Source organism: Momordica charantia (genome assembly GCF_013281855.1).
Source record: "Momordica charantia cultivar OHB3-1 chromosome 3 unlocalized genomic scaffold, Mcharantia_2.0 BLBB01000003.1, whole genome shotgun sequence".
Classification (NCBI taxonomy): domain Eukaryota; kingdom Viridiplantae; phylum Streptophyta; class Magnoliopsida; order Cucurbitales; family Cucurbitaceae; genus Momordica; species Momordica charantia.
The window spans coordinates 22475373-22502054 of record NW_028275161.1 but is presented as its reverse complement, the minus strand read 5'-3'; the positions used below and the strand labels follow the sequence as shown (position 1 = coordinate 22502054).

Here is a 26682-nt window from a genome sequence, read left to right as displayed (position 1 = left end):
TATATATATATTTTTTTTCTGTCCTCATCTTGCTTTCACCTTTTAAATGTTTAACTTTTTTTTTTTTAAGTAAACAACTTTTGAATTATTATAAACATACATCAAAATATAGATGTTGAATCTTACAAAGAGAAATTTGTGTTAATACCTCTACCCTTATGTGTCAAAAATTTTCATTTACTTGATGTTTCTAAATGTCAAATTGACCCATGCTCAAATGCTTAATTACCAATGTGTCTCTTTTCTACATATTATTAGTATCTTATTATAACAACATCCGTGGTACAAATTGCTTAGAAATAGTGTCAATTCATGATTCATTTGAAATGGAAAACATGATGGAAAATTCACGTTAGATTTCTAAGCAAACATTGTATTTTCAATTTTCTATTTCGTCCAACATGGTATTCTCCCGTTGTTTGTGTACTCTAAAACCATTATCAAAAGATGCTTAATTTTAATTGTCACTCACTCCCACTAAATATTGTCCTTACTCTTCGAATTTGATTGTTAATAGTCAAATAGTGACATTAACATAAATTATAATTTAAAATTTAAACTTTAATGTGATTGGTGAACTTTTAAGATGGTATGTTCATAATAAATTTTTGGTTTTAAAATGGTATATATTTGATCACCCTGCTTTATAAAGTCTATTGTCAATTTCTTTTAGTAAAATTCTATTGTCAATTCAACACTTACCTGACACGTTAATTGTAATATCTAAGAATTACATTCGTTTGATTTTAGTTATGTCTAGGAAAATTATACAATTAACTAATTTCATACTATTTCAAATATATAACGATATAGTAATTAAATTGAGCAATTAACAGGTTTGTCATTACTTTTATAATTTTTTTGACAGTCGAAGGTTGAATCTTCTACCCTATATTTATGGTAAAAAAAAAAAGGAGCTAATGTTTTTTTAAAATACCAGGGTTAAATGGATCGTTTCAAACTTCAAGGACCTGATATAACATTTTCAAAATATATAAACAAAATAAAAAAAGTTAAATATATGTTCTTTAATATTTTGTTATTTTTTCAATTTACTCACTATTGGTTAAGCGACTTGTATTTTGAAAAATTTCATTCCGTCAGTTCAGTAAGTAAACCATATATTAAATATTTAACCAAAAAAAGAGTATTTCTCTCTCAATATTTCGCTAAATACTGTATTGAAAAAGAAAGAAAAAAAAAAGAGAAAAAGAAAATAAGAAAATGTAGTGCGGACCACGCATATGAATCTGGAGCCGGCGTGAGGGGGGGACCATTTCCTTAAGCCTCAAGCGAAGCCACTCGATTCCCTATAAATCGCTCGCACCGTCTGTTTGACCTCACTTCTCGGATTCCTCCAGCTTCTCCATTTTTCCATTGCCCTAACATCAAACAATTTCAATTTCAATTTCAAATTCAAACTCAAACTCCGGCGAACCCAATTTCACTTCCTCTCCATCTGAAACCGCATCGCCACCGCAACTTCTCTCTCAATCGCAGCACCGAAACCGGAGGAGGACAGGAAGCGCCGTGCCGCCTTCTTGGCCATTCCCGAGTTTGCTCCAACAGGTTTCTTCTTCTTTTTTCGTTGCTTTTATTTTTCTAAGAATTTTGAGGGAATATTCGGATGCTACAATGGTTGCAATCTGCGCCTAGGGCTTCATTTCTATTCTCGTTGATTTGATTAGAAGGATTGCGATGATTTTCTGAACCAATATTTGTTTATGCATTTTGTTTGCTAATACAGTGCTGGTTGACTCGGCTTTGTTTATTCGATTGCAGAATATGAGCTCACAGGCCCGGAATGTGCGGAAGGACAGGTCAAGGTTTCCCGCATCAAATTCTCGACAGGAGTGGGTACCGAGAGGATCCACGAACACCCATGTGAACCAGCCACTGGACGTCAATTTGAACGATAATCGCAATGGACGAGAGTTAAGTTCGTGTACTCCTCATCCAGTTAATAGTCGAGACAGAGGTAATCATGGTCCAAGGGTTTACATGGGTCCCCGGAGAAATCAGAGAAAAGACAAGGAAAAAGATAAGGAGAGAAGTGGGGATCAGGGTGAAAAGGAGTTTAAAGACTCCAATTTGCCTCAGCTGGTTCATGAAATTCAGGAAAAATTGATGAAGGGCACTGTTGAGTGTATGATTTGTTATGATATGGTGCGGAGGTCTGCGCCCATATGGTCTTGTTCAAGCTGCTTCTGCATTTTTCATTTAACTTGCATCAAGAAATGGGCCAGAGCACCCACTTCAACGGACTTGGTGGCTGAGAAGAATCAGGGATTAAATTGGCGTTGTCCTGGATGCCAGTCTGTGCAGCTTACATCCTCAAAGGAGATTCGTTATGTTTGTTTCTGTAGGAAAAGGCAGGAGCCCCCATCTGATTTGTATTTGACACCACATTCGTGTGGGGAACCATGTGGTAAGCCACTTGATCGGGAGATGCTGGTTGCAGGTGGAAGTAAGGAGGATCTTTGTCCCCATAATTGTGTCTTGCAGTGCCATCCAGGTCCCTGCCCTCCTTGCAAGGCATTTGCTCCTCCTCGTTTATGCCCTTGTGGTAAGAAGTTGATAACCACGCGATGTTCAGATAGGAAATCCACTTTAACCTGTGGTCAGCATTGTGAAAAACTTCTGGATTGTGGGCGTCACTGGTGTAAAAGAATCTGCCATGTTGGTCCTTGTGATCCTTGTCAGGTTTTGGTCAGTGCCTCTTGCTTCTGCAAGAAAAAAAGAGAGCTTGTTCTTTGTGGAGGCATGACTTTGAAGGGTGAAGTAAATGCAGAAGATGGTGTCTTTAATTGTAGTTCCATCTGTGGGAAGACTCTTAACTGTGGCAATCATTTCTGCAGTGAAGTTTGTCATCCAGGACCCTGTGGAGGCTGTGATCTAATGCCGGACATGATTAAGACATGTTATTGTGGGAAAACACGATTGCAGGAAGAACGGACAAGTTGTTTGGACCCAATCCCAACATGTCCTGAACCATGTGAGAAACTATTACCTTGTGGGAAGCATCGTTGTGAGGATGCCTGTCACACTGGGAATTGTTCACCTTGCTTGGTTCAAGTTGTGCAAAAATGCCGATGTGGATCAACTTCTCGAAATGTGGAATGCTATAAGACTTCCAGCCCAACGGATGTATTCACTTGTGAAAAGCCTTGTGGGTGGAAAAAAAATTGTGGAAGGCATAGGTGCAGTGAGAGATGCTGTCCTCTATCAAGCTCCAGCTATAGTCATTCAGGAGATTGGGATCCACACTTCTGCTTAATGAGGTGTGGGAAGAAACTGAGGTGTGGCCAGCATGCTTGTGAATCACTGTGTCATAGTGGCCATTGCTCTCCATGTCCCGAGACAATCTTCACAGACTTGACATGTGCTTGTGGTAAAACTTCAATTCCTCCACCACTGCCTTGCGGAACGCCACCCCCATCATGTCAACTCCCTTGTTCAGTTCCTCAGCCATGTGGCCATTCTTCTACTCATAGTTGCCACTTTGGTGACTGCCCACCCTGTACAGTTCCTATAGCCAAGGAGTGCATTGGTGGACATGTAGTTCTTAGGAACATTCCTTGTGGTTCGAGGGATATCAGATGCAACAAGCTGTGCGGGAAGACTAGGCAGTGTGGGATGCATGCCTGTAGCAGAACTTGCCACCCACCACCATGTGACACCTCTGTCGGATCTGATTTGGGTCAGAGAACTTCCTGTGGACAGACATGTGGGGCGCCTCGAAGAGATTGTAGGCATACATGTACTGCACCATGTCACCCCTCTGCTTCTTGCCCCGACGCTAGATGTGAATTCCCTGTCATCATCACTTGTTCATGTGGCCGAATAACAGCATCTGTTCCTTGCGATGCTGGAGGGAGCAGTATTGGTTTTAATACCGATACTCTGTATGCTTCAATTATCCAAAAATTACCTGTTCCACTTCAACCTATCGAGGCAAATGGCAAAAAGATTCCACTTGGACAAAGAAAACTGACATGTGATGATGACTGCTCTAAGCTGGAGCGGAAACGGGTTCTTGCAGATGCTTTTGATATCAATCCCCCAAATTTGGACGCCCTTCACTTGGGTGATAGTTCTGCTTCTGAATTGCTAGCAGACCTTTTTAGACGTGATTCAAAATGGGTATTGTCCGTGGAGGAGAGATGCAAATTCTTGGTCCTTGGAAAGAATAGAGCAGCAATGAGTGGCCTTAAAGTTCACGTTTTCTGTCCAATGCTTAAGGAGAAGAGAGATGCTGTTAGGCTGATTGCTGAGAGGTGGAAGCTTGCCACTAATACTGTTGGCTGGGAGCCTAAGCGTTTTATTACAATTCATGTCACTCCTAAATCGAAAGTTCCTCCTCGTGTACTTGGTGTTAAGGGCTCAACGACCACAGGTACTCCACATCCACCAGTTTTCGATCCTTTAGTAGATATGGATCCTAGGCTGGTTGTGTCCTTCCCAGATTTACCTAGGGAAGCAGATATAAGTGCATTGGTCTTGAGGTTTGGTGGGGAGTGTGAATTAGTATGGTTGAATGACAAGAATGCTCTGGCCGTATTCAGTGATCCAGCTCGAGCAGCTACTGCAATGAGAAGGTTGGATCATGGGACGGCATATCATGGAGCCAGTCTTCTTCAGAATGGTGGTGCATCAGCATCATCTAATGCAAATGCTTGGGGAGGGGAGAATACAAAGGAAGGTGGAGCATTGAAGAGTAATAATCCATGGAAAAGGGCCGTAGTTCAAGAGTCTAGTTGGGCGGACAAGTCATGGGGTGGTGATGAAGAGTGGGCTGGTTCATCTATTGACGTACAGGCACCCGTGTGGAGAAAAGAAGCTCCAATTTCTGCGTCATTCAATCGGTGGCATGCTTTAGACCCTGAATCTGTTGTGAGTTCTTCCTCTCGATCTGCTGAACACAATCCTGGGAATCGGGTAGGCCATTCCTCTCCAGGATCTGAATCAAGTACAAGTAGGGCATTGAGTTCTGGGGGGATGCAGGGTGTAATACCAGATAGTGGAACAGAAATGTTGGAAGTGGCAGAGGATTGGGAGAAAGCTTATGACTGAGATGATGGAAACATAACATCCGTATTAGATTTAGAAAACTGGGCTTGGAGACGCACTCCATAAAGGGTAGAATGTAAAGCTCCCGTGTCATGATTCCTCCATCAATGGCGTTATATGGATCTTCCATGCAGCCTTCCTGTCCTTGTATTTGCTTTTAATTCTTTCGTCACCATAATCGTTTCACTAGGCACAGTTCGGGGGTTGGGTTAATCCCACTTCTCCACCCTCGAGTTTTGGAAGTAAGTTTGTAGGTCATACTTGTTTTTTGAGAGAATAATTCTTGTAGAGTGTAGTTTTTTACAAACACCATAGGCATTGATATGGCATAAAGCTCAAAGGTAAATCGAAAATCTTCTGCTGTTATTATTTTCCCTTCTCCAGCTGCTGCTGGTTCTGCTTCTGCCTTCTCTACGGTGTACCGAAGAAGGCTTCTTATTATTGATAGCATAACTTTGGTAGTTGTTTCCTTTCAGTTTTTGGGAGAGGTATCTGCCATCTTTGTACTAATTATTTCCTCAGTTTAAACTACTTCAGGAGATTTAATTTATGAATTTTTTCACTGAGAATGTGTCAATTTGCCATTCTCCTTCACCACCTATTTATTTCTCGTCATTTTTATATTCAACATTCATTTCATACAAAATGCATAAAATAGTGTAGGTTGTAAACATGGCTTGGCATGACTGCAAAGAAAACTTGGATGAACATATCAAAGAATGATGATTTTGGACTGAAACAAATCTCTGTTATTGTGATTCATGAAATCCAATCTACAAAAGTTTATAATATGAAATTAAATAGTTCACGTAAGAATACACTTATTCATCAGGAGAAAGAAACTGTAGTGAGATATAAAAGGCACCATTTTTGTTGTTTCTATTGGCAAGGCAATGGCTTGGTCTGTATTAGACTTTCAGTTGGAAACCATACTCTCAGTCTCTTTAACAAAGCCATCGCCAGTCCAATCTTTATCAGACTGCAGACCTTTCTTCACAGCTTTCCTCTGCTCGATTGCTTCCCGCTGCCTCCGAACCAAATCCGTGTGGGTCGTGAAATATGGAAGAGAGGCCCTGCTTCACACGGAATATGTTAATGCGATCAATTGATCAATGTTCGAGGAACTTGTATTCCAAAAATAAAATTGTAACCTTACCCTCTGAAATCTTCAATGGATGAGAAGTTGTGAAGTCTCATGAAGTCCTTGAGCTCGGCACAAAGTTTCTTTACAAGGCCATATCCATGCATCATCACTCCTGTACACACCTGCAGATGAATGAAACTTTCTCAGAATACAAGATTGCAATATTACACCATTACAAATGACTGCAAGCTCGTTTCAGTGGAAGATTAATTCTGGCTCGAGCATTCACGATCAGCTTGCGATGAACAAGGCGAAATCGAAATGTAGTTCTAGATAGGTCTCCTTTAAGGTGGTGGATACTTGAATGCCAGGTATAGTTTGAAATAATCTATTTTTGGGGCATACGATGATTCTTTCGCAAGCAAAGTTTAACTTGGTACGTAAAAAGAATTACATTTCCAAAATGTGAACCAATTGACGTATTTACTCCTAAAGAATCACTTCAATGTATTTACATGAACATGTAGAAGGTACAGAACTTCCGTTTAGAAAGCAGATGCATGGTTTATAAAGAAATTATAGGTTATAACTTCTCTTCATACCTGAACGGTGTCCGCTCCGAGTAGAATGAACTCGGCAGCGTCTCCACCGGTTTCAACACCGCCAATGCCAGAAAGAGAGTAGTCTGCATCATTAAATTCTGACTTCATCATCTTTGCAATACTCAACACTTTACCAAGAGCAATAGGATGAACTGCCTTGGAGGAGTAGCCTCCTGGAGTTGAGTACCTAACAATATAAAGATTGAAACACATCAAAATTTTTCTAGCCAAATGGTAGTATCAAGACACGACCATTCTATACTGGAAGAGTTCGAATTAGCAAACCCCTCAACACAAGGCTCGGGACGTAAGGTCTTGAGATCGATTCCCATTACACTCATGATTGTGTTGATGGCCGCTATTCCCTCACATCCTGATTTCAGAGCCACCCTTGCAGGCTAATAGGAGAATTTTGTGTTATACCATACAAGGAAAAAATGTGCAAATTCATTAGTTGCATAAGCATATAAAGCCATAGAACATATATCATTTTCTTCATTCATAAAATTGAGTCTGATTCAAATTTAAAAACTCCTTCTCCAACATATAAACTTAGAACAGATGCACTAGAACCACTAAAGTTATCCAACTTATCCCCTCTCTATCTTTATGCTAAAATATATCATTATCCAGAGCCATCATCAGCAGAGAAACTTTTGCCATAAAATGAAAAATACAGTTTTAAGCATAATGTAATATTCCTGATGTATGGGAGAGAGAAAGTACCTGTGAAATGTCAGTGATATTGGGAGTCATTTTTGCCCAAACAGGGATTGTAGCTTTTGCATTTATCCATCCACAAACCTCTTCCAGAAGCGCACAATCTTGTCCAACTGCAGCGCCCATCCTACGTTCGGGCATGCCATGAGGGCACGAAAAATTGATTTCAAATGCATCCTGAAAAAAGAGGCAGCTATAGTGAATGAAGAGGAGCCTCTACTTGGTATTTATGAGGATAAAAGAGACCATAGACAAAAATCTCACAACTCCAGTTTGTTCAACTCGATCGATAAGTTCTTCCCAAGCAGCTTTATCATACTCCTCCATTATTGAAGCAATGAGAATCCTATCAGGATACTCCTCTTTTAATTGCTTGAATTCTTTCAACATAGTTTCAAGAGGCCTATCACTTATCAACTCGATGTTCTCCCACCCGATAATCTGTCCTTTCGCAGACCCATTCGAATCCGCTCGTAGCCGGGCATATCGAGGAGTTACATTTATAACTTTTGCTGCATCTAGTGACACCTGACAGCAAAAAAGACGGATAAAAAAACATCAGGTGGAAATCTCAGCCAATGGACAGATAGCAGAACCCGGAGCCTCCAGCCAAAGACTAATCCTCAAATCTCAGTCCAAATACTAATCTTGCTTCTTATCAAAACTGTCTCTAAGTCCATTTATTCAAATCTTCATCAGATTTCTAACAAGGATTAACCACAGATCAACCAACTCAATCAATAAAATTACAGATCATTAGATCATACAGAGAGCAACCAATTAACCTTGCAAAATCCAAATTATCAGAGTTCGTCCGACATACATTTCAGATAGTGAAAATGAAATGAACTAAAAGTAAGAATATACTCAGTATGCCATTAGTTTCCAATAAATATTGTCCATGACCAATTTAAACTTTCCCACCTGCTTTCTCGGCAACCAAACAGTATCAACACACTAAGAAACCAAACGGGGCATAAACTTACAGTTTTGGCAATCACAGCCCCCCAACCTTCGTCAAATGCCCTCTTCATAACCGTATAGTTAGTTCCCGGCGGACCCGACCCGATAACAAACGGGTTGGGCATGTGCAACCCATTGACGGTCACGCTAAGATCGGGCTCCGCCTGAGCCTCGCCGGCGACCACCGTGAACCCAACCCTACTCGGACGGGTCAGACCCGTCCGAGACCGAGTCAGCGCGAGCTCGGCAATTGGGTTTCTATTTCTGATGTGGGTGAAATTCAACGACGCCATGGATCAAGTAATTCGAGGTCTCTGTAACTGCAAATCTTCAAGAAGAAGAAGGAAAATGAATCTGAGTTGTAATATTCGATCGAAGCGACGGGAACGTGGGGCAGGAGGAATCGTCCGCGTCGATTTGCTTTTGGATTAACAGAAGTAATGAATTATATAATAATTTTGTACAGACAGAAGAATCCTTAGAATATGAAATTGTGCATTTTTAATTGTTAGGGATCAGTTCCCTTCTCGGTATTTTGTATATAAGCAGAAATTCTTCATTTCTGTAATAATTAATGATCCAGCGAGTGAAATATCGTCATCCCGCTGCACAATTTATTATTGTTAATTAGTTGAGATTTTTAGCTCTAATCTGGATAAAGATTAGAGACCCACACTCACTGTTTAGCAGAAATAATTTACTAGCAAATAATAAATATAATTTTTATGTAATTAATTAAAATTTTATTTGTTAAAAATCTAAAAACGTTTTTATTAAGTTCAATTTTTTTTAAAAGAATTTTTTTATTAAGTTCAATTTATGTTTGAAATAAAAATCAAAATGTAAATTATAATATTATGAATTAATTATTAGATAATTCTTAAATAGCACTTAGTGCAAAATTCAAAAAATTATTTTTTTTAGATGAGACAGAACCATTAAAATAGTGAGGATAATGCAAAATTCTAAATTGAAAACTATATAAAATAAGAACAATCAGATCTCGAAAAATTGATGATTTATAGAGAAAAAAAGATACTGGTATAATAATTTAGAGTAAAAATATCACATATATAATGACAACATATAAATTGAAAATAAAAATAAGGAAAATTACCGTGGGTAGCAAAAATCTTTTATGTATTTAAAAATGTGTCATCTATTTTTTAAAATTTTCAAATATAGCACAAAATTTTCTCTTATATCAATAATATATCAGATACTCATATCAGTAGTATATCAGATGTATATATCACATACATATTGCATAGACACGCATATCAATAGTATATAAGATATATGTCACATATATATTACAAGTATATAAGACACTCATGTCAGTAATACATCACACATACACACACATATATACACACACATGTTTTACCATATTTACAACTGCCCCTATATATATATATATATATATATATATATTCAGATATATTACAGATGTATATCACTTGGGTAAAGTTATCATTTTAAAATTGGACTTCCATTTAAAAAAAAGTGCTACAATTGAAAAAACTAAATGCGATGGTAATTTTACTTGTAACTGCCCCTGAAAATGAGCTTTGAAAAACTCGAAATAAATTGAAGACTGAGGATGAATAGATTCAAACTTAAGCACAAGGGAAATAGACAGGTCTATGTCACTATACATAAGATTTTTCTTTTTCTTTTTTTTAACCAATAATATATATTAAAAAATTTAGGGAGCTTGATCCTTCGGATCATAGGTAAATCTGTCCCTAAAACAATCTAGAGGTACAATTTACCACCTTTTACTATTCAATCAACTTAAAAAATAAAAGAAATTTAGATTTTTAATTAATCAACCAAAAAAAAATGACTCGCTTGAACTTGAATCTTTAGAATTATTTCAATTTAGTTAAACTTCTTATTTTATGTTTAATAAATTATTATCGTTAACTTTTATCACTTGCATGACATAATAACTAAACTAGACACGATTTAGAATGTATGGTGGTGTAGGCTTTAAACAAGCGAAGTTAACTACTATAACATTTTTGTTTTTTTGATACAACAAATGTAGGGACGGGATATCTTAACCTTCTATTTCCAAAAGAGGTCGAGACTATCCTCACCCTTAATTCCACTACCATAACAACAATTTTCTTGGTAAATTTGTATGGATTGGTAATCTATCAAAGCATTAATGTTAAAAATGTTTAAATTACTCTACTATGCTCGTGCTGGCAATGATATTGATAACCTATTATAAAATATGTTTAAAGTCGGTTAAAATATTTTTGTAAGTCATAGAATAAATAGATGTGGCTTGAAAGTTTACAACTTATTGTAAAAAAAAAATTTTAATGTAGGATAAAACAAATACAAATTTGAAAGTAAGATAAAATCTTTTAATTTAACCAAAAGGTAAAATTAGAAAGGAAATTGGTTGGCCATGTTATACAAGGCAACGAAACAAAACTCAGACCACAATTGTGAATTTGCTGCCCAGTAGGCCCAATAAGTTGGACCGGGCCTGATTCTAATATGCCGGCTTAAATGGGTGATTTGCGGCCCAGTAGGGCCAATCGTTAACAAACGTTTCTTCCCAACTTTTTGTTGTCTTACGGGCTGGCCCACACTGTTAATTTTTTTTTCTTCCTTTTTTTTTAAGAGAACTAATTTGTATTGCAAAATAATGTTGTCTATGATATCAAATATCAATTAAATGTGATCAATATTCAAGATTTTGTTTTTTAACATCCTATAAATATTTTAGAATTAGTTATGTTAATATTTTTATTCTAAATTAGAGCTCAATTAGTTAAAGAATTTTAACCCTACATAAGCTTTTAAAACAAAATCAAAAAAGCTTTTTCAATTATAAAAGAACTTTTAAACAATATCAGTAGCGTTAGTATCTGTGTTTGAAATTGTTTTGTTAAAACATCTTCATCTTTCATTTTAATGCAATGCTATATACAACTACTAAACAAACGCTTCTTTACAATTCATAAAAAGAGAAAATAGTACATAAAGATGTAAATGTATAATCTTTTTACTTTTGGAAATATGATCAAATCCTTTTTCTCAGAAAGAGTGAGGCTAATTTCATTGTTATTTAAGTCAAATTTTCGCATATAACCTAGAAAAACAATGATAATTTTCTAGTTAATAATCCGAAATTATATTTGAAATTTCTAATGCAATACAGCTGATATTTTTTGTCGTATGCATTAACAATAAATTATCTTATTATTAACCTTTTTTTTTACCTTTTGTTGTCTCTGTTTGGATGTAAGAATAGGAACTATGAAGTAGTGTGGGGCAAGGAAAGTCATTTTGGCTGAAATTTCAAATAAATGTACCTCGGAAAAAAACGACGTGTCGTGTCGTGACGTGAGCAACAACTTGCTAAAACGACTGGTCGATAGACCGTTTTGGGCACCTGTCCCATATGCCTCAACAAGTTTTTTCTTTAATTTAAAATAATGTTTCTTTCTATACTACTTTTCACTTGACAAAAAAACAAAAATCAAATTCGATACTTACACGCCTAAATCTCATTTTAATTTCTAAATTTTCAAAACATCTATTTTTATTTTCAAGTTTCTTAGGATTTTAATCTTTAGAATTTTAAAATATTATTTTAACGTATAAACTCTTTAACAAAATAAAAATTTGTTATTACTATTATTTAGTGTTGGAATCCATATAAATAAATTAAATTTATCCAATCAATTAGCTTAAGTTTTTGGGTTGAGTGGTGATTTGTTCATTTTTAAGATGTATCAGAGCGAGAGGTCCTGTGTTTGAACCCCAAAAACTAAAATAACTAAAACAACAGTGACAATTCCCTCTAATGATATCTCAACCGTATACATTTATCAACGGAATCGGAAGGTGATTTGATTAATATTTTACTGAGAGAAAAAAAAAATTGAGAAGCATGTGCCAACGGAATCTTTTAATTAAGGTATACAAGTAATGATATTACGGAAACGGAAAGGGAAATTTTTATTAACAAATAGGTTGTCAGAAAATCACTTGATATTAATTAAAAGTTTAAATCTTTATCCAACTTTACAAGGAGTTGAAGGTTCATGCACCTTTCACATCATGATGTGGAGGATATTATGTTAATTATATTTTGTCATTTTCTGCCTTTTCTAATTAAAAAAAAAAAGAAGAAAAGTTTTAGAGATGGTTTTCTTTTTTACCTTCCAATTTCCCTTTTCAGCCTCCAAGTCAGCGAAGCTTTCTGGAACCATCCTTCTCCTTTAACCCTATCCTCGCCTTTTCATTTATCTTAATTGTGATGTTACTAATTAACTATACATTTATTGCGAATTGATGTAGAAATTATTAGACTATATATATATAATAGAAATGTCATGTTAATGCATAAAGTAATATTACAAAATATTAAAGATTCGAATCTCCATGCCAAACCGAGCATAGTTCAAATGGTTAAGACACCTATCTTTGACCAAAAGATCTTAAGTTCGAATCCTCACTCCCACGTGTTGTACTCAAAGAAAAAAAAAATTTCACGTTTAACGTGCATGTGTTACTCACTCATAATTTCTTATGAGCACATGGGAAATGTGAGATTAATTAAGAATGGAATTTTCCAAAATATTTGGCCAATAGTAAACCAATTGGATGGCTGCCTACCATTTTTTTAAAAACTTCCAACGGCTATGTAATGTAATTGAAGCTTCCTCTTTCAACGCTACAAAATTTTGAGGATTTTCCCTTCAAACAAATTTTAACTTCAAAGTTATAAGTTAGAAATTAAACTTCACAGCAATCAGCAATAACTTAATATGGATTTTACAAAATATCGTAGTCTTTTTTTTTTATTTTATCAAATGAAGCACAATACAATTGAGTTTGATTAGTATTATATTATTTTTATAAAATTTCAAATTTGTTCTTGTTATTATATTTGACAATAAATATTTATTTCATATTATTTATGTTCAATAGAATTTATTATTTGTGTTTTGACTAGCTATGTAATCGTAAATCCCACATAAGCCATAGAAAAGAATTTGGTCTCAGATTTGTTATAGTAAAACTTGTTAAAATATATATTTTCGACCAAAAGGTTAAGTTCGAATTTCTACCTCCATGTGTTGTTGAATTAAAAAAATATATCAATTCTAAGATTTTAAGGCACCCATGTGGAACAATTGATCATTACAATTGTACACTATTTATGAATATTTTAGAGAAGTATAAGATCGTTCATTAAAAATACTACATGCGATCTTTTTAATATTTAAATTGAGGGGCATATCCGTATCGACCCCTTTCATGGGGTCCGTCTATCAATAAAGTTTTCAGATCAATTTGATATTTACAAAAAAGAAAAATACTCACAAGTGATCACAATTTAATTATACAATTTTTTTCTAGTACAACAAACGTTGGAATGATGAATCGAGCCTTCGACCTCAAATAATACAATTAGTGTTATATCTATAAGTACAAATCGATAATCTTGATCATACAACTTTTTTTTACATCTTAATTAAGATGTCAGTAATTTATCTTATAAATCAAATATTTAAATTTCCACTCAAATGTCATAAACTTTTTTTAAGTTATGGTGATAAATTTAATTAAATATGACATTTTCCACTAGAGTTTAAATATTCCTTTGTCCATTTATACAACAATTTGTTAAAACTAATTTATACATTAGTTGGGACTGTCATGTTTCACCTAATATCTTTTCATGTCACAAGGTCTAATAATCAAATATGATATAATTATACACAAAAATCTATGTGAAATATGCAAGTTTAGATTACATTATACACAATAATCCAATTCAACTAATACACAACTGGCATTAAAAAAAATTAGTAGAAAATAAAATCTCAAGTATTTCGATAGTTTTCCAACAATGTTAGGTAGATGGTCACTATGTCAAATAATCTTTCATATGAGAAAATTCTCTCTTTTGCTATAAGGATCAAGAGAAGAATAATTTTGAATCTATCTTAATTGATGTCTAGTTGATTAATTAGGTGGTTAATTCAATTTGGTTCTCAAGAAATTTGAATTCTGTTAATTTTAATCTTAATTTTTTTTGTTAAATCTACAAAAAGTTCAATTTGGACGAACAGCGTACGCCTAAAGAATCCAAGTATAATTCTTGGAAGAATTTTAGGGGCTTAAATAAACTGAATCTGGATCCTTGTTCAGAAGCAAAATATATATATATATATATATATATATAAAGAAAGTGATTTTTCTTTTCAATTGGGACAAAAGATTAGAATACGAACGGTACAAAATTCTCTGAAATTCCTTAGCGGATTAGATTCGAGTGTTGAAGATTCAGAAGCTACAAAATTAAAGATTCAATTGGAGGAGAAAGGAATATATACAAATTACAAAGTTAATCCGAAAACAAAATCCGAATTCCGCAAGTTTATGTACAGATCTCAGAAATTGATCGGATCTACAAACTGCCGGCGACTCGGTTCCCCCTCCGTCGCTCACCGATCGGGTTTCGATTCCTTGCAAACGAACGGATGCGTCAACAATTGCGCCGCCGACCACCGCTTGCTCGAGTCCTTCTGCAAGCAACACTCGACGAAGCTCCGGAAATCCTCCGACGCGTCCTCCGGCAAGGTCGGCGGCTCGCCGAAGCAAATCGCGCACATGAGAGTGGCCCAATCCGGCCTCTGACCGGGCGGCAGAAAAGGAAAATGGCCTAAATAGAGCTCCAGAAGAGTGAGCCCCAAACTCCAAATGTCTCCGGCGTAACCGTTGTAATTTCCGCCGTAGGCGTCCGGATCGAACCGCTCCGGACTCATATAAGCGCAGGTTCCGACGTAGGAATTGCAAGCATCCAGAGTCCGGCACATAATTTTACTGACTCCGAAATCCGCGATTTTCACCTCCATATTCTTGTTCACCAACAGATTCGACGGTTTTATATCGCGATGAATGATTTTGTGAGAGTGAAGGTAGTGGAGGCCGTTAAGAACCTGGCGAGAAACGTGAGAGAGCGTGGATTCAGGCAACGTCGAGTTCTTCTTCAGCAGCGAATCGAGCGATCCTAAATCCATGTACTCCATCAGAATCGTCACGTCTCCGGACGGCTTCTCGAAGATTCCATGGCACTGGACCACGTAGGGAGAGTCCGTACGCCGGAGAATCTCCATCTCTCTGAAGACCTGGCGGCGGACGGTTGGATCGCAGTCGCCGTGGACGACCTTGAGGGCGTAGGTGGTGGAAGTGCGCTTGTGGCGGACTTTGTAGACTGTGCCGCCGTTGCCGTGGCCGAGGACTTGGATCTTGTCGAGATCGGCGGTGGCGATGGCAGGGGAGGCGGCGGGAGCGGCGGCGGAGGACGGAGGCAGCGGTAGAGGGAAGCGGGGGCGGGCGTCGGAGAGGTCGGGGAGGCGGAGGTTCAGGTGGCGGCGATCGCGAACCAGAGCCATAGAGATGAGGGAGCGGTTGTGTGAGGTCAGGGCTTTCGCTTGGTTTTGTATATATAAGTGAAGAGTGGAAGCACGTGGGAAACTGGAACAATTGGAGAACGAAATTGCCAGGATCAACACCACGTGGGCCCCATTTAATGCATGCGCTCGGCGCTCGGTGACGGACGCTTGTAAAAATAAATAAAATTCCAAAATGTAAATACTATTAATTAAAAACTTCAAATTTATATATTTATTATTTATATCAATGTCATTTTATGGACTAGTCCTTGAATGGTAGGAGATCATTGTGACGGTATGCTTATATGATATATCTAAACTTTAGATTTTATATTGAATCTCTTAACTTCTAAACGTTCATATTCAAAATATTTAATTGGTCTCTCTAAACTAATTTTACCATGAATATAACTTAACATTACAAGTATATTACTTCTCGGTTGGAGAGGTTATACTATATAAAAAAAAAAGCTCACAAAACTTTCAATTTTGTGTCTGAGATTTAAGAAACATTGAATAGGTCCAGGACTACTGGACGAAAATTGAAAGTTCCAAGATATATTAACACATAAAAAGTTTAAGAATTTATTAGACATGACTTTGAGAGTTCATTATTTTATAATTTAACTAATTTTAAGCAAATTTTAATTTTGAACTTTAAGATTATATTTCAATTTCATTTATATTGTTTACCTCTTGCATGATACATAAATTAGATAGATGTTAGTTAATTGCCAAATTTCAAATACTATATAGCTATACTTCTTCGATTAATGTTCCATTACACATTACATAATTATGATATAAGAACTCATACTATTGATTTATTTAATTTAATCTTCGTACGTAATGTAGCATTTTAATCATAGGAGTCGAACATTTTTTTTTCGTCTAATTTAACTCCTAAATAAATGTGAGAAATAAGTGAGCATCTTTACACAAAAACCTCATTTTCATCTCTCTAGAGAAAGAAAATTGAGTACTGAGAAAAAATATACACTTTTTTGTAGATTAACAAATAAATTAGTCATAATTCAATCTATTAAGCCAACCACCTTGATCCATGCGATAAAAAGGCCAGGGCATGGGCAACAACCTCCATATTTTTTGTTTGTTTAAAATTAGACATTATTATGTGTAAACTGGGAAAAATCATAAAATAATTATCAACTAAAAGAGAAATATGAAAACTACAAAAAGCACCACCTAAATAAAAAGGAAAAATGTGGTGCGCATTGTTTTGTTTATGTGGTGAGCTGTCGAATTTGCACGCAAATTAATATATTTTTTCCAATTTTATGTATAGACGGCTTTTCGTCTTTATTTATTTATTTTTTTGTGGCAATTGGCATTAGGTACAATTATTACAAAAGCTGCCGATGTTTAATACTAAAATAGGGGTAAGCAATACCATCCAAAAAAATCGATTCGATCGATCCAAATCAACTGAGTGGAAGATGGATGGTTGATTTTAAGGAGATGTCGATCGGTGGTGATCTTCGAACTATTCTCAATTCCTTATTCGTACCTCTCTATAAACAAACAAAATGAAAGAAAAAATCGTTAAAATCGACTAACCGATCAACCATACAGTCGATTTACACAGTATTTTTTAAAATGTTGATTTTCATTTTCTAAAAATCGTCAAATTCGATTCGACGTCGGTTTTGGCCAAACTCGATCTCGATTGAGTGATCATCACTCCTATCTATGAATAAGAAAGAAAAGAAAGAGGAAATTTCAGTTGGTTTGTATTATTGTATAAATAAATTTTTGCATGCATGTGTTTTAAATTAAAAAATAGACGGAAAATGTCTTTTTAAAAATTTTGTATCAATCATTACCCTCCTCTTTAGATACTCTTTAATGGAAAGAGGTCAAATCTGTCATTTTACTAAGATGAGTGGGAAACATAATTTACCTATCATTACTTTACAAATTTTAATTGGTTCATCCCCCCCCCTTTTTTTTTTTTTAAACAATTGGTTCATCCCTTTAATAGTGCATTTGTACGCAATTACGTGTGACATTACGCATTTAAAGTTCAAAATTAGCATTAATGAAAGTTTTTCACTTTTATAATATTACAACACAAACACAAAGATTTAGATTTGAATCAACTGCCCTTTAAAAAAAAAAACAATATATCTCAATTAGTGAATTGTGCTAGTAACGTCAAATTACAAATTTAGGCCTCAGATTATGTCTAATTTATCTTTAAACTTCCACTATTATATCTAATAGGTTATTAAATTAAAACGATGATTAACCTATTAAACATCTAAAGTTCAGAAAATTCAGTCTAAAATAGTAGAGGCACAAAAATTAATAAAATAAGTAAGTTGTGAAGGGAAAAAAAAGCAGCGAAAAAGATAATTTAGAGGGACAAGGAAAAAGAGAAAATAAAAGCCATCACTCAATTTATTTGCTTAGTAGATAAACTTGAAGATCACGTGAGGTTAATTTTGTCAAAGAGATAATGCCGCCGACGACATTTTCCTAGAATGACCGTATTTCGCTCCACTAATCAAATTCCAATGTTGACACGTGTGAACATCTAGTATTAAAATATTAGAAAAAATAAAATACAATTTTGAACTTTACTATTTAATCTATACCTCATATTATTCTTATATTTCAAAATCGTCCAAACAATACTTATATCTCAAAAGAGGATTGAACTGATGTAATACATTTGAGTTAGAATACATCATTCTTTATATAGATATTGATCATAGAACGTCACACCAAATATATTTTATGAGGTGTAATGTAATTACTAATTTCGTTGGTTAGTAAGACAATTTATAATTTTAAATTATATTCCACGATGGATTTAATATACAGTGAATATTTACGCAATGGATGAAATATGTAACTCAAATACGTGGCGTCGTGAGTGAATATGTAAGTAAAGAAGGGATGACGAGTAGAATAAAGAGAATAAAAAAATTGGTTTTAATTATGATAGGGAAGAAAAAAAAAAGAGAAGCAAATTATATTAATAATAAGAGATAAGGTGGGGCCCGGGGTGAAAGAAAAAGACGTGACGTGGGCGTCGGGCAAGACAAGGAGCGTTGCTTCCGCAGTGGAGGCTCTCTCTCCAAGTTGAGGAAGGTGGAGGGGCCGACAAGTAAAAATTGACGTTCTTTTTTTTTTCTCATTTTTATTTCTTTTCCTCTAATTTTTTCTTTTAAATGCTTAGATTTTTAAAGATGGTTAGGTTAGGGTTTGGCATATGGGTATGGGGGGTAGCTTCAATCATTAAATTTATATGCAATTTTAAGTCAAACAACTTGGCCTCCCCAGCCCCAAATATATTATGGGGGAGGAATCTTTTCCCCTTTTGCCCCTACCCATCCCACTCCTCTCCAACTAAATAATAATCACATCAAATAAAAACTTTTTACCATATATTGCTTACATGAAATTTGAACAACCAATAACATCACAAACAAGAGAGAGAGACAACCAACATAACATTATGAATATACACCAAAGGCTACCTATATAGAAAGGACTATATCCGATGCCATTACGAAAATAAATCTTACATCCAACCGGTAAGGGAAGATAAAATTATCCTTAACTACTAAACTATGCTAAGATTGACAATAATAGTCTTATTAGTTACGATTTCATTTCTTATCCAATACACCTAGGTATTTGATTTCAAGTTCAATTCATATGACTTAAGTTTATGGAATCGAACTTATTATGTCTTAGTTTATGAGTTTATCCTCTCAAAAAGGCAAGTTTTCATTAAAAAAATATATTTATATTTCAAGTCGGGAACATTTATATCATCAATTGTGTGTCTCTCACATTTGTTGATTTTATTAGTAACAATGTTAACAAATCAGTAAAATATTCCGTAATCAGTTTAAATTTCTATCCACCGTATATAGTTTTTTTAGCACAACATGTGGGAGTGAGGTTCAAACTCACAACCTCTTAATTGGAGATATGTATCAATTACTGCTTAATTATATTCACTTTAGCTCCATCTACCATGTCGAGTGTAATATTAAAATAAAAAAATAGAATAACAACGATTTCATTAATTGATGTTGAAATACGAATAGAATTCCTTTGCAAAAAGAAAAAAAGAAAGAACAGAATTGCAAATCATGAATACACCTAATCCATAAATCATTAATGTAATAACAGACCAAGTGATTCAAATATCAAAATAATTAATAAATGAATAAATAATCTGACAAACTAACTCATAAAAGTTACGATAAAAAAAAATAAATTAGTGTTACATTAAATAATAATAAATGCGCAGAAGTTGGATTAACAATAACATGGGGGAAAGTGTTGGGATAATGCATGAATTTAGTTAAAAGAATTAGAAAACATACAAAACCAAGGCGGCTGGCTGCATTCTTAAAACACCCACTAGTAGCACACACATTTATGATTGTGGTGCCACCATCAATTTCGCCTTTTTTTTTTTATTTTTAAATATCTTAAATTTGACGTGATCAGTTGACAACGAAAGAACTAAAAAATTGAACCAATAAATAGCCAAAACAAGTATAGCTCAACGATAATTGACGTATACGTCCAATCAAGAGGTTGGTTGTGAGTTCGAATCCCCTTCCTAACGTGTTATACTTAAAAAAAATTGAACCAATTGATCAATTTTAATTATTAGTAATACATAACCGTTATCAATTTTAACCTTACTCATGATTAGGTATATATAAATTTCTATGGTAAGTTATGTGCGTGACTATTCATCTGAAAAATGATGAAATTAAATGCGTTATTTTCATGGATGTAGGATAGGAGTTTATTTTCGTAATATGAATATGTAATATAGAAAATTAGGATTTGATTTTTAAAATAATAATGATAAAAAGAAAAGAAGATAAATAATTGACTCAATAATTTTTTTTGTCTTTATAAATATTTTGATTAGTTTAACTCAATAGTACTTTGATCTTTATAGATATTTATATCGTAATATTAAAAAAATAGTTTTTAAGACAAAAACAGAATTATTGTTGAAGATAGATCTAAAATGGTGGCTTGCATTTGACCGTTGGAGAGGCGGTCAACAGTCAAGGCCGGTCTTGAAAACGTTATCCTCAAATTAATCGGAAAATATATTATTTATTGTTTTGATTAAATTACAGCATCCATTTTCATAGTTGCATATTTTTAATTTAAAGTAACTTCAAAGTTTATACAACAAATGAGGTCGTACATTCGAATTCATAACTAAAAAATCAAATACAAAAAATGTTTGTAATTTCTGATTTAAATAAATAAGTAGAGCGTACGTACATCCGTCACAAATAATAAATGGAACAAGTATTTCGAATATCAATTCGTAGAGACTAAAGTCGTTTTTTTGATTCAAACAATGGTGATCGGTGAATATGTAATTGATTTTATGATGAAAATAAATGTGAGTTATGTTGGTTTCGATTTTTTAAAAATGGAATGAATAAAGATAAGCTCGTTTACTTCAAATTAGCTAAAAACCATGAATCGATGAATAACCAGGCGCCTCCCTGTTTTCCAGACGGGTCTACTTCTTAATCTTCTTATGTCTAAGTGAAGTACTAAATCCAATCCTAATATGTCTATTAAAAAATAAAATTTAATTTAATAAAAACCAACCATAACCTTGGTCAATGTTCCATGTGTAGGCTACTCGAAAGGAAACTTTATGTCTAAAGTTTTCATCTCCGAAGTTAAATCAATTAAATCATGAAAATAATTTCAGTATTTGAATTTGTTAAATCATCGATTGGCCAAATCAACTCCTTTACTTTATAAAAACAACTTAAGTGATAAAAGAGTTGGGAAAAACCTTTTGCCGCTGCTATAATTTTAACAAGATTTATCTAATTATCCATAACCGAGTTAGGAAACCAGAATTTAACTCATACTGGGAGGGTAAAAATAGAATAGAATTGAGTTGAATTTTGGAAACATAATTAAAAGGGAGGGATTTGCTAGTTAAACTTTAAAAGTAAGAACCTTGTAATCTGAATAAATTTTACCCGTCTCTTTCGAGTTCAGGGGAGTCAAAACTCGTTCTATTCCAAAAAAAAAAAGTGTGAGTGCAAGATTCTCTCAAGGAGACCATATGTAAACAAGGTGAAAAGAATAGAGAATGCTTGAATTTTATAAATGGAGTTTCAAGTTACAAGTAAAGATCAACGAGAAAAGGGAAAGACCAATATGAAACTATATTTTACTGAGGAAGAAATTTAGAAATGCTTTCAAAATGATCACTTGGATGATGATTAATGAAGGAGTTGCTGAAATTTATAGGAAGGTTGAGGAATTCGTAGCCAACCTATGCTTTCTAACCCATTTGACTAATTTAGTTGTCGAATAAGCTTCCTTCTGAGTGACACGTAGGAGGAGGAACGACTACTTCAAAATGACTATTCATTAAAGGGCAATTTCAACAATGGGGGAGACGTCTAGTGTCTAAGTAGATGATTTCTGCACAAAACATAATTTCCATCATATTTCACCACTAATTGCTATCAAAATGTAATATGTGCGTGCTTATACCATGATAAAATAAAATTCATGATTTATACATAATTCCCTCTAAGTCTTTTGCTAATTACATTGGCTTTATTGATCATTTGAATCATCCCATGATGGTGGTAAAAAAGATGGTTATGATTCGGTAAATCTACCAATGCATTTTTAGGGGATCAACCAAATCATGAAGATTGAGTCAAAATCGAACTAAAATGAATAATTTAACCTAAACTTTTATTAGGGGAAATATTTTAGAATACATTTATGCCACATAAATTGATTATGCTACAGAATAAATAAAATAATCCAATTAGTCATGTGTTTAATGACAACCAATAAAAAAGTGACTTGAATTACCGTAGATAGTTGGTATGTTTTGAAAACTTTAGATCAACGATCTATCAAAATGAAAAGTCATTTTTTTTAGATAAAATGGGAATTAATTGACTAAAAGTATTATTTGACCTTATTTTATTTGAAGTGGCTCTTTTTAAACATCAAATACCTACCTAAATCTTATATAGTTAAATAATTCAATAATTTCAGCCAAAGTTAAAACCAAGAGAAAATAAAAAAAAAGCTGTTTTCTAAAGAAAGACAATTTTTTTATGAACTGCTTTTAATAATTTTTTACTTTGAGAATGTGTTTGGATAATTGTTATTCAATAGTTAATTTTCTTTTAATCTATTTTACAGATAATTTATTTATTTATAATTTAAAAATAAATGAAGTTATTTTACTTCCATATTCATGAATATAAATAGTAACTTCACTAAAATTAATTCCCATTAATGTTGTCATTCTTAAAGAACAATTTAAAAAAACAAAAAATGGAAACAATATATAATTTTTCCAAACAAAACCTTATAATTGAGTTGACTCTTAAACTCATATAATAGAATATTCACGTGCAAATATATAATCAATTTAATTATCATTATTTGGATCCGACGGTTGAAAATTCGGATCCTGAAGAGGAGATGGGCAAATAGAATCACGTAATGTAAGATGCGGAGCAAATCAGGGTTTGCATCAGTGCGCCACGTGCATTATTTTGAAGATCAGACGACTATTAGAGCATCAATTCGATAAATGCCATAGAAGCGAAGCATGGAATTTTTAATTATATTTCTTTCTTGTTTATTAAGAAAAGAAAAAGAAAACGAAAAAGAAAAAGAAATTTGGAGCGAGAGGAGAGAGAGAGAGAGAGAGAGAGGGCGTCGAAGACAAAGAGGAGCAGAAGAATTCGGTGGGCGTTAGGGCATTTGATCGAAAATGGCGTTGCAGTGGATGCTATTGGCTTATACGGTGGCAGTGGAGGCTGCCATCGCCATTTTTCTGACGCTTCCTTCACCGAAGCTACTGAAGAAACGATTTGTCTCTTTGATTTCACTCATTCTACAACCTGCACTCTTCGTTGTGCCCTTCGCGGGCTTTCAGATTCTAGGTTTTTCCATATATTCTCTCATTTACACTTCATTTTTCTTCAATTTTGATTTTGGTAACCGGTATTTTGCAAATCTCGACTGGGACCTGAGATCGGACCTTGATTATTTTTCTTTCGTTTTGGGTTTTCTTGTCGTACTGTGTAGATATCTACTGGAAGAATGAGCATCGGTTGATGTGCACTTCTGAGATCTGTACCGCTGCTGAAAGAGATCGATATGAGAAATCTGTAAGTACAAATGTCGAGTAGAGTTTCTAATGTGTAGTGTTAATTATCTAGTTCTCAATAATGCATAAGATTGTTCAGAAGCCATCGATTATATGATCAGACTGTTTTATTTTGTTAATGTTAGCAATTGTTAGAGTATTGAAGGATAAGAAAATGGATCTAGTAACTACGAAACAGATATACTTAAACCCTTCAAATTAGAAAGGTATTGAGCTTTAGAAACGATAAAGGGAAGTTACTTACCTAGGAATAATTAGGATAATCGCCTCTGAAACTACTGCTTGGATGGGATGGTAGACGTATATCACCTCCTACCTTCTTACCTACCTTCCCAACGTGCAAAGGAAAGTGTGTAATGGGCCATCGTACCCTGACAATGGATAGTCGGGAACTCTGGTTATCTTCTCAATATTGTTTCATATTGTTGTCTTTAGTATGACATCGAGAAGTAATCAGTCCTAAATTTTTACCAATCAGCTTCTATTTTCCCCTTACCTATCCCTGTTGCTACCCCATGTCCCATTCTCCTATTCGGTATCAAGGAGGTCTATTATTGATCCTACTCATAGGAGAAGTGTTTCTACTGTGCTTGATCATGATCTTAATCATGTACATTCCTTCTCATACAAGCAAGATTGAGTAGTTAAAGCCCAAATCATTAGAAAACCAAATGTCTCATTTTGACTGAGACTGAGTAGGAAACTTTGAAGACTGGCTGATTAGGTAGTGGTTAGGACTTGGTGAACAACAAAGTGGGTGCCAGATATTTGCATGTCAAATAAGAAGGGGGAGTGTTGTGGGGTGGGGGCGTTTCGAAAGAATGAGGTAAAGTTATAAATGAATGGTTGTGAATAATTAGTTAAGATAGAACGGAATAAGGAGCCAATGTGAAACTTTATTATTAGTATATTATCAATTATCATGGGTATATTGGCACATGTACTTTCCAAAACGTATTGAAATGTTACCCTAGCTGTGAAACTAACTAGGAATGTGCGGCAGTTTTAGGATGAGGTGTGAAAACTTATTTTAAGTGAAGTATTCTCTCCACTTATAAAAAAAAAAACAGTGAAGTATTCTCTCCCTGTAATCTCTAAAAGAAGAAGAATCACAACCCACAACAATACAACATGCAAAAACAATCTTTTTCATCTTTCCTCTCTCTCCTATCACTCTGCAACATGAAATCCTCACAATATAAATAGGTTTCTCTCTGTCCTCTGCCTAAAAAAACTCTCACACAGGTACGTTTGCTCTGTCTTATATCATATGCAATCTAAAAGAAAATTGTAACGGTTAAAAAAATTTGAAAAAATCCACAATACATACGTTTTGTTTGTCTCCCATATTCATTCAATCTATAACAGATAGGTTCTCCCACACTGGAATCTTAAAAAAACCCACCACTCAGGAAGAATATCAGAAACAAAGGGGGAGAAGGGAAACTCTCTACGTAGCAGGGAAAAATGGGGAGAATGCAAAATTTGATTGTGTTATTCATATTAGAATAAACACCCTCACTTCTTTTCAAAAATTAAAAACATAAATCCACCTATGCAAAACTACCAATGCCTATTAGAAATGTGGTTGTTATCTTGTAGTGATTTCAAAATTTTGAGACTGCATCTTTATGCCTTTTATCTGGGATGGACAAACAGAATTGCGTTCCTCTATGCTATTCTTTTATCTTCTTTACAAGGTCTCAACCCTTACCAAAGGATGTCTATTATTCAGATCTATAAAGCTCAGAGGAACGTGATACTATGTGTTTCTGCATGCCTTCTTTACTGGTATGTTGGCATTATAAGAAATTTGTTTTCGTCGGTAGTTTTGTCTTGTGTCAGCTTCTTACTTCCAAGCTGCCTTTTTTTATATGCATGCAGGTGTATCTATCGCATTTGCAAGTATCACAAAGACATCGAAAGCTTGGAGGACGTAGAAAAGAGATACAAAGATCAGTAGATAAGATTGCAGGAAATGTGAAATCCTGTTATAAGTGGTAATGGTTTTTTCGTCACGGCTGTGTGTTCTCAATACTCAGAATCTTTCTTTTGTACCTGTATGAGAAGTACAACTTTATTAGAACCATAATTTTGTTGTTTTAGCTTTGGTCAAATATGAAGTTATCTATGAAACTCTTTTTCTGCGTTTTACTACTATTGAAAATGATGAAGAAACGATTCTGCACCTCATCATACAGTGACTGTTGGAATAGTGAGAAAAAGACAATCTTAAGTTTGGACATCATTGCATGAAATAAAGGATCTCGTCGCTGGTGTGTGCTTTATGAAAACTAGAATCTCCTATTCTTTACTACCAGGTTGGTTCATGGTCTTAAATTGCCCTGCTTTAGGCTATTTTATGGCTTGAGTTGGATGTAAGTAGATTTTTTTCAGTTCAACCGATGGAACGAGAGATTTGAACTTTCGATATTTTAATCGATAATATATGCTTTATCTAGTTGAATTGGCATGAATAAAATTGACATTACACATACATTGTTATGGAAACATAAAACTGTGGTTTCGTAATCCGTCCAATAATTCGACTAAATTTTTTTTTTTGAGTACAACATTGTGGGGGTGGGGGTTCGAACTCATGACCTTCTG

General features: G+C 34.5%; 4 protein-coding genes across 4 annotated transcripts; 2 read left to right on the top strand and 2 right to left on the bottom strand.

Annotated features, from left to right (window-relative positions):
- The first annotated feature begins 1317 nt into the window (after window positions 1–1317).
- Window positions 1318–5632, top strand: NFXL1 (NF-X-like 1). Its single transcript, XM_022281994.2, has 2 exons — window positions 1318–1569; window positions 1783–5632. The coding sequence occupies exon 2, from the start codon at window positions 1786–1788 to the stop codon at window positions 5071–5073; it is 3288 nt and encodes a 1095-aa protein (XP_022137686.1). The 5' UTR covers window positions 1318–1569; window positions 1783–1785; the 3' UTR covers window positions 5074–5632.
- Window positions 5633–5796: 164 nt separating this feature from the next.
- Window positions 5797–8984, bottom strand: PYD1 (pyrimidine 1). Its single transcript, XM_022281995.2, has 7 exons — window positions 8463–8984; window positions 7741–8004; window positions 7483–7653; window positions 7042–7154; window positions 6757–6943; window positions 6227–6336; window positions 5797–6143 (listed from the first exon to the last, which is right to left on the bottom strand). Exons 1-7 carry the CDS (start codon window positions 8730–8732, stop codon window positions 5987–5989), a joined length of 1272 nt encoding a protein of 423 aa, XP_022137687.2. The 5' UTR covers window positions 8733–8984; the 3' UTR covers window positions 5797–5986.
- Window positions 8985–14720: 5736 nt separating this feature from the next.
- On the bottom strand, window positions 14721–15912 carry MKK9 (MAP kinase kinase 9). The gene has a single exon (XM_088121341.1). The coding sequence runs from the start codon at window positions 15873–15875 to the stop codon at window positions 14925–14927; it is 951 nt and encodes a 316-aa protein (XP_087977467.1). The 5' UTR covers window positions 15876–15912; the 3' UTR covers window positions 14721–14924.
- A 7638-nt stretch (window positions 15913–23550) lies between these two features.
- On the top strand, window positions 23551–26226 carry LOC111008742 (B-cell receptor-associated-like protein). The gene is made up of 4 exons (XM_022281535.2): window positions 23551–23845; window positions 23991–24073; window positions 25808–25863; window positions 25957–26226. The coding sequence occupies exons 1-4, from the start codon at window positions 23674–23676 to the stop codon at window positions 26033–26035; spliced, it is 390 nt and encodes a 129-aa protein (XP_022137227.1). The 5' UTR covers window positions 23551–23673; the 3' UTR covers window positions 26036–26226.
- Window positions 26227–26682: the final 456 nt, after the last annotated feature.

Coding starts and splice junctions, on each gene's coding strand:
- NFXL1 (XM_022281994.2), top strand. CDS start 1,786: ATGAGCTCACAGGCCCGGAATGTGCGGAAGGACAGGTCAAGGTTTCCC.
- PYD1 (XM_022281995.2), bottom strand. CDS start 8,732: ATGGCGTCGTTGAATTTCACCCACATCAGAAATAGAAACCCAATTGCC. Junction 8,005..8,462: donor GGGCTGTGATTGCCAAAACT/GTAAGTTTATGC, acceptor TTTTGCTGTCAG/GTGTCACTAGATGCAGCAAA. Junction 7,654..7,740: donor GAGTTGAACAAACTGGAGTT/GTGAGATTTTTG, acceptor CTCTTTTTTCAG/GATGCATTTGAAATCAATTT.
- MKK9 (XM_088121341.1), bottom strand. CDS start 15,875: ATGGCTCTGGTTCGCGATCGCCGCCACCTGAACCTCCGCCTCCCCGAC.
- LOC111008742 (XM_022281535.2), top strand. CDS start 23,674: ATGGCGTTGCAGTGGATGCTATTGGCTTATACGGTGGCAGTGGAGGCT. Junction 23,846..23,990: donor CGCGGGCTTTCAGATTCTAG/GTTTTTCCATAT, acceptor CGTACTGTGTAG/ATATCTACTGGAAGAATGAG. Junction 24,074..25,807: donor GAGATCGATATGAGAAATCT/GTAAGTACAAAT, acceptor TCTATTATTCAG/ATCTATAAAGCTCAGAGGAA.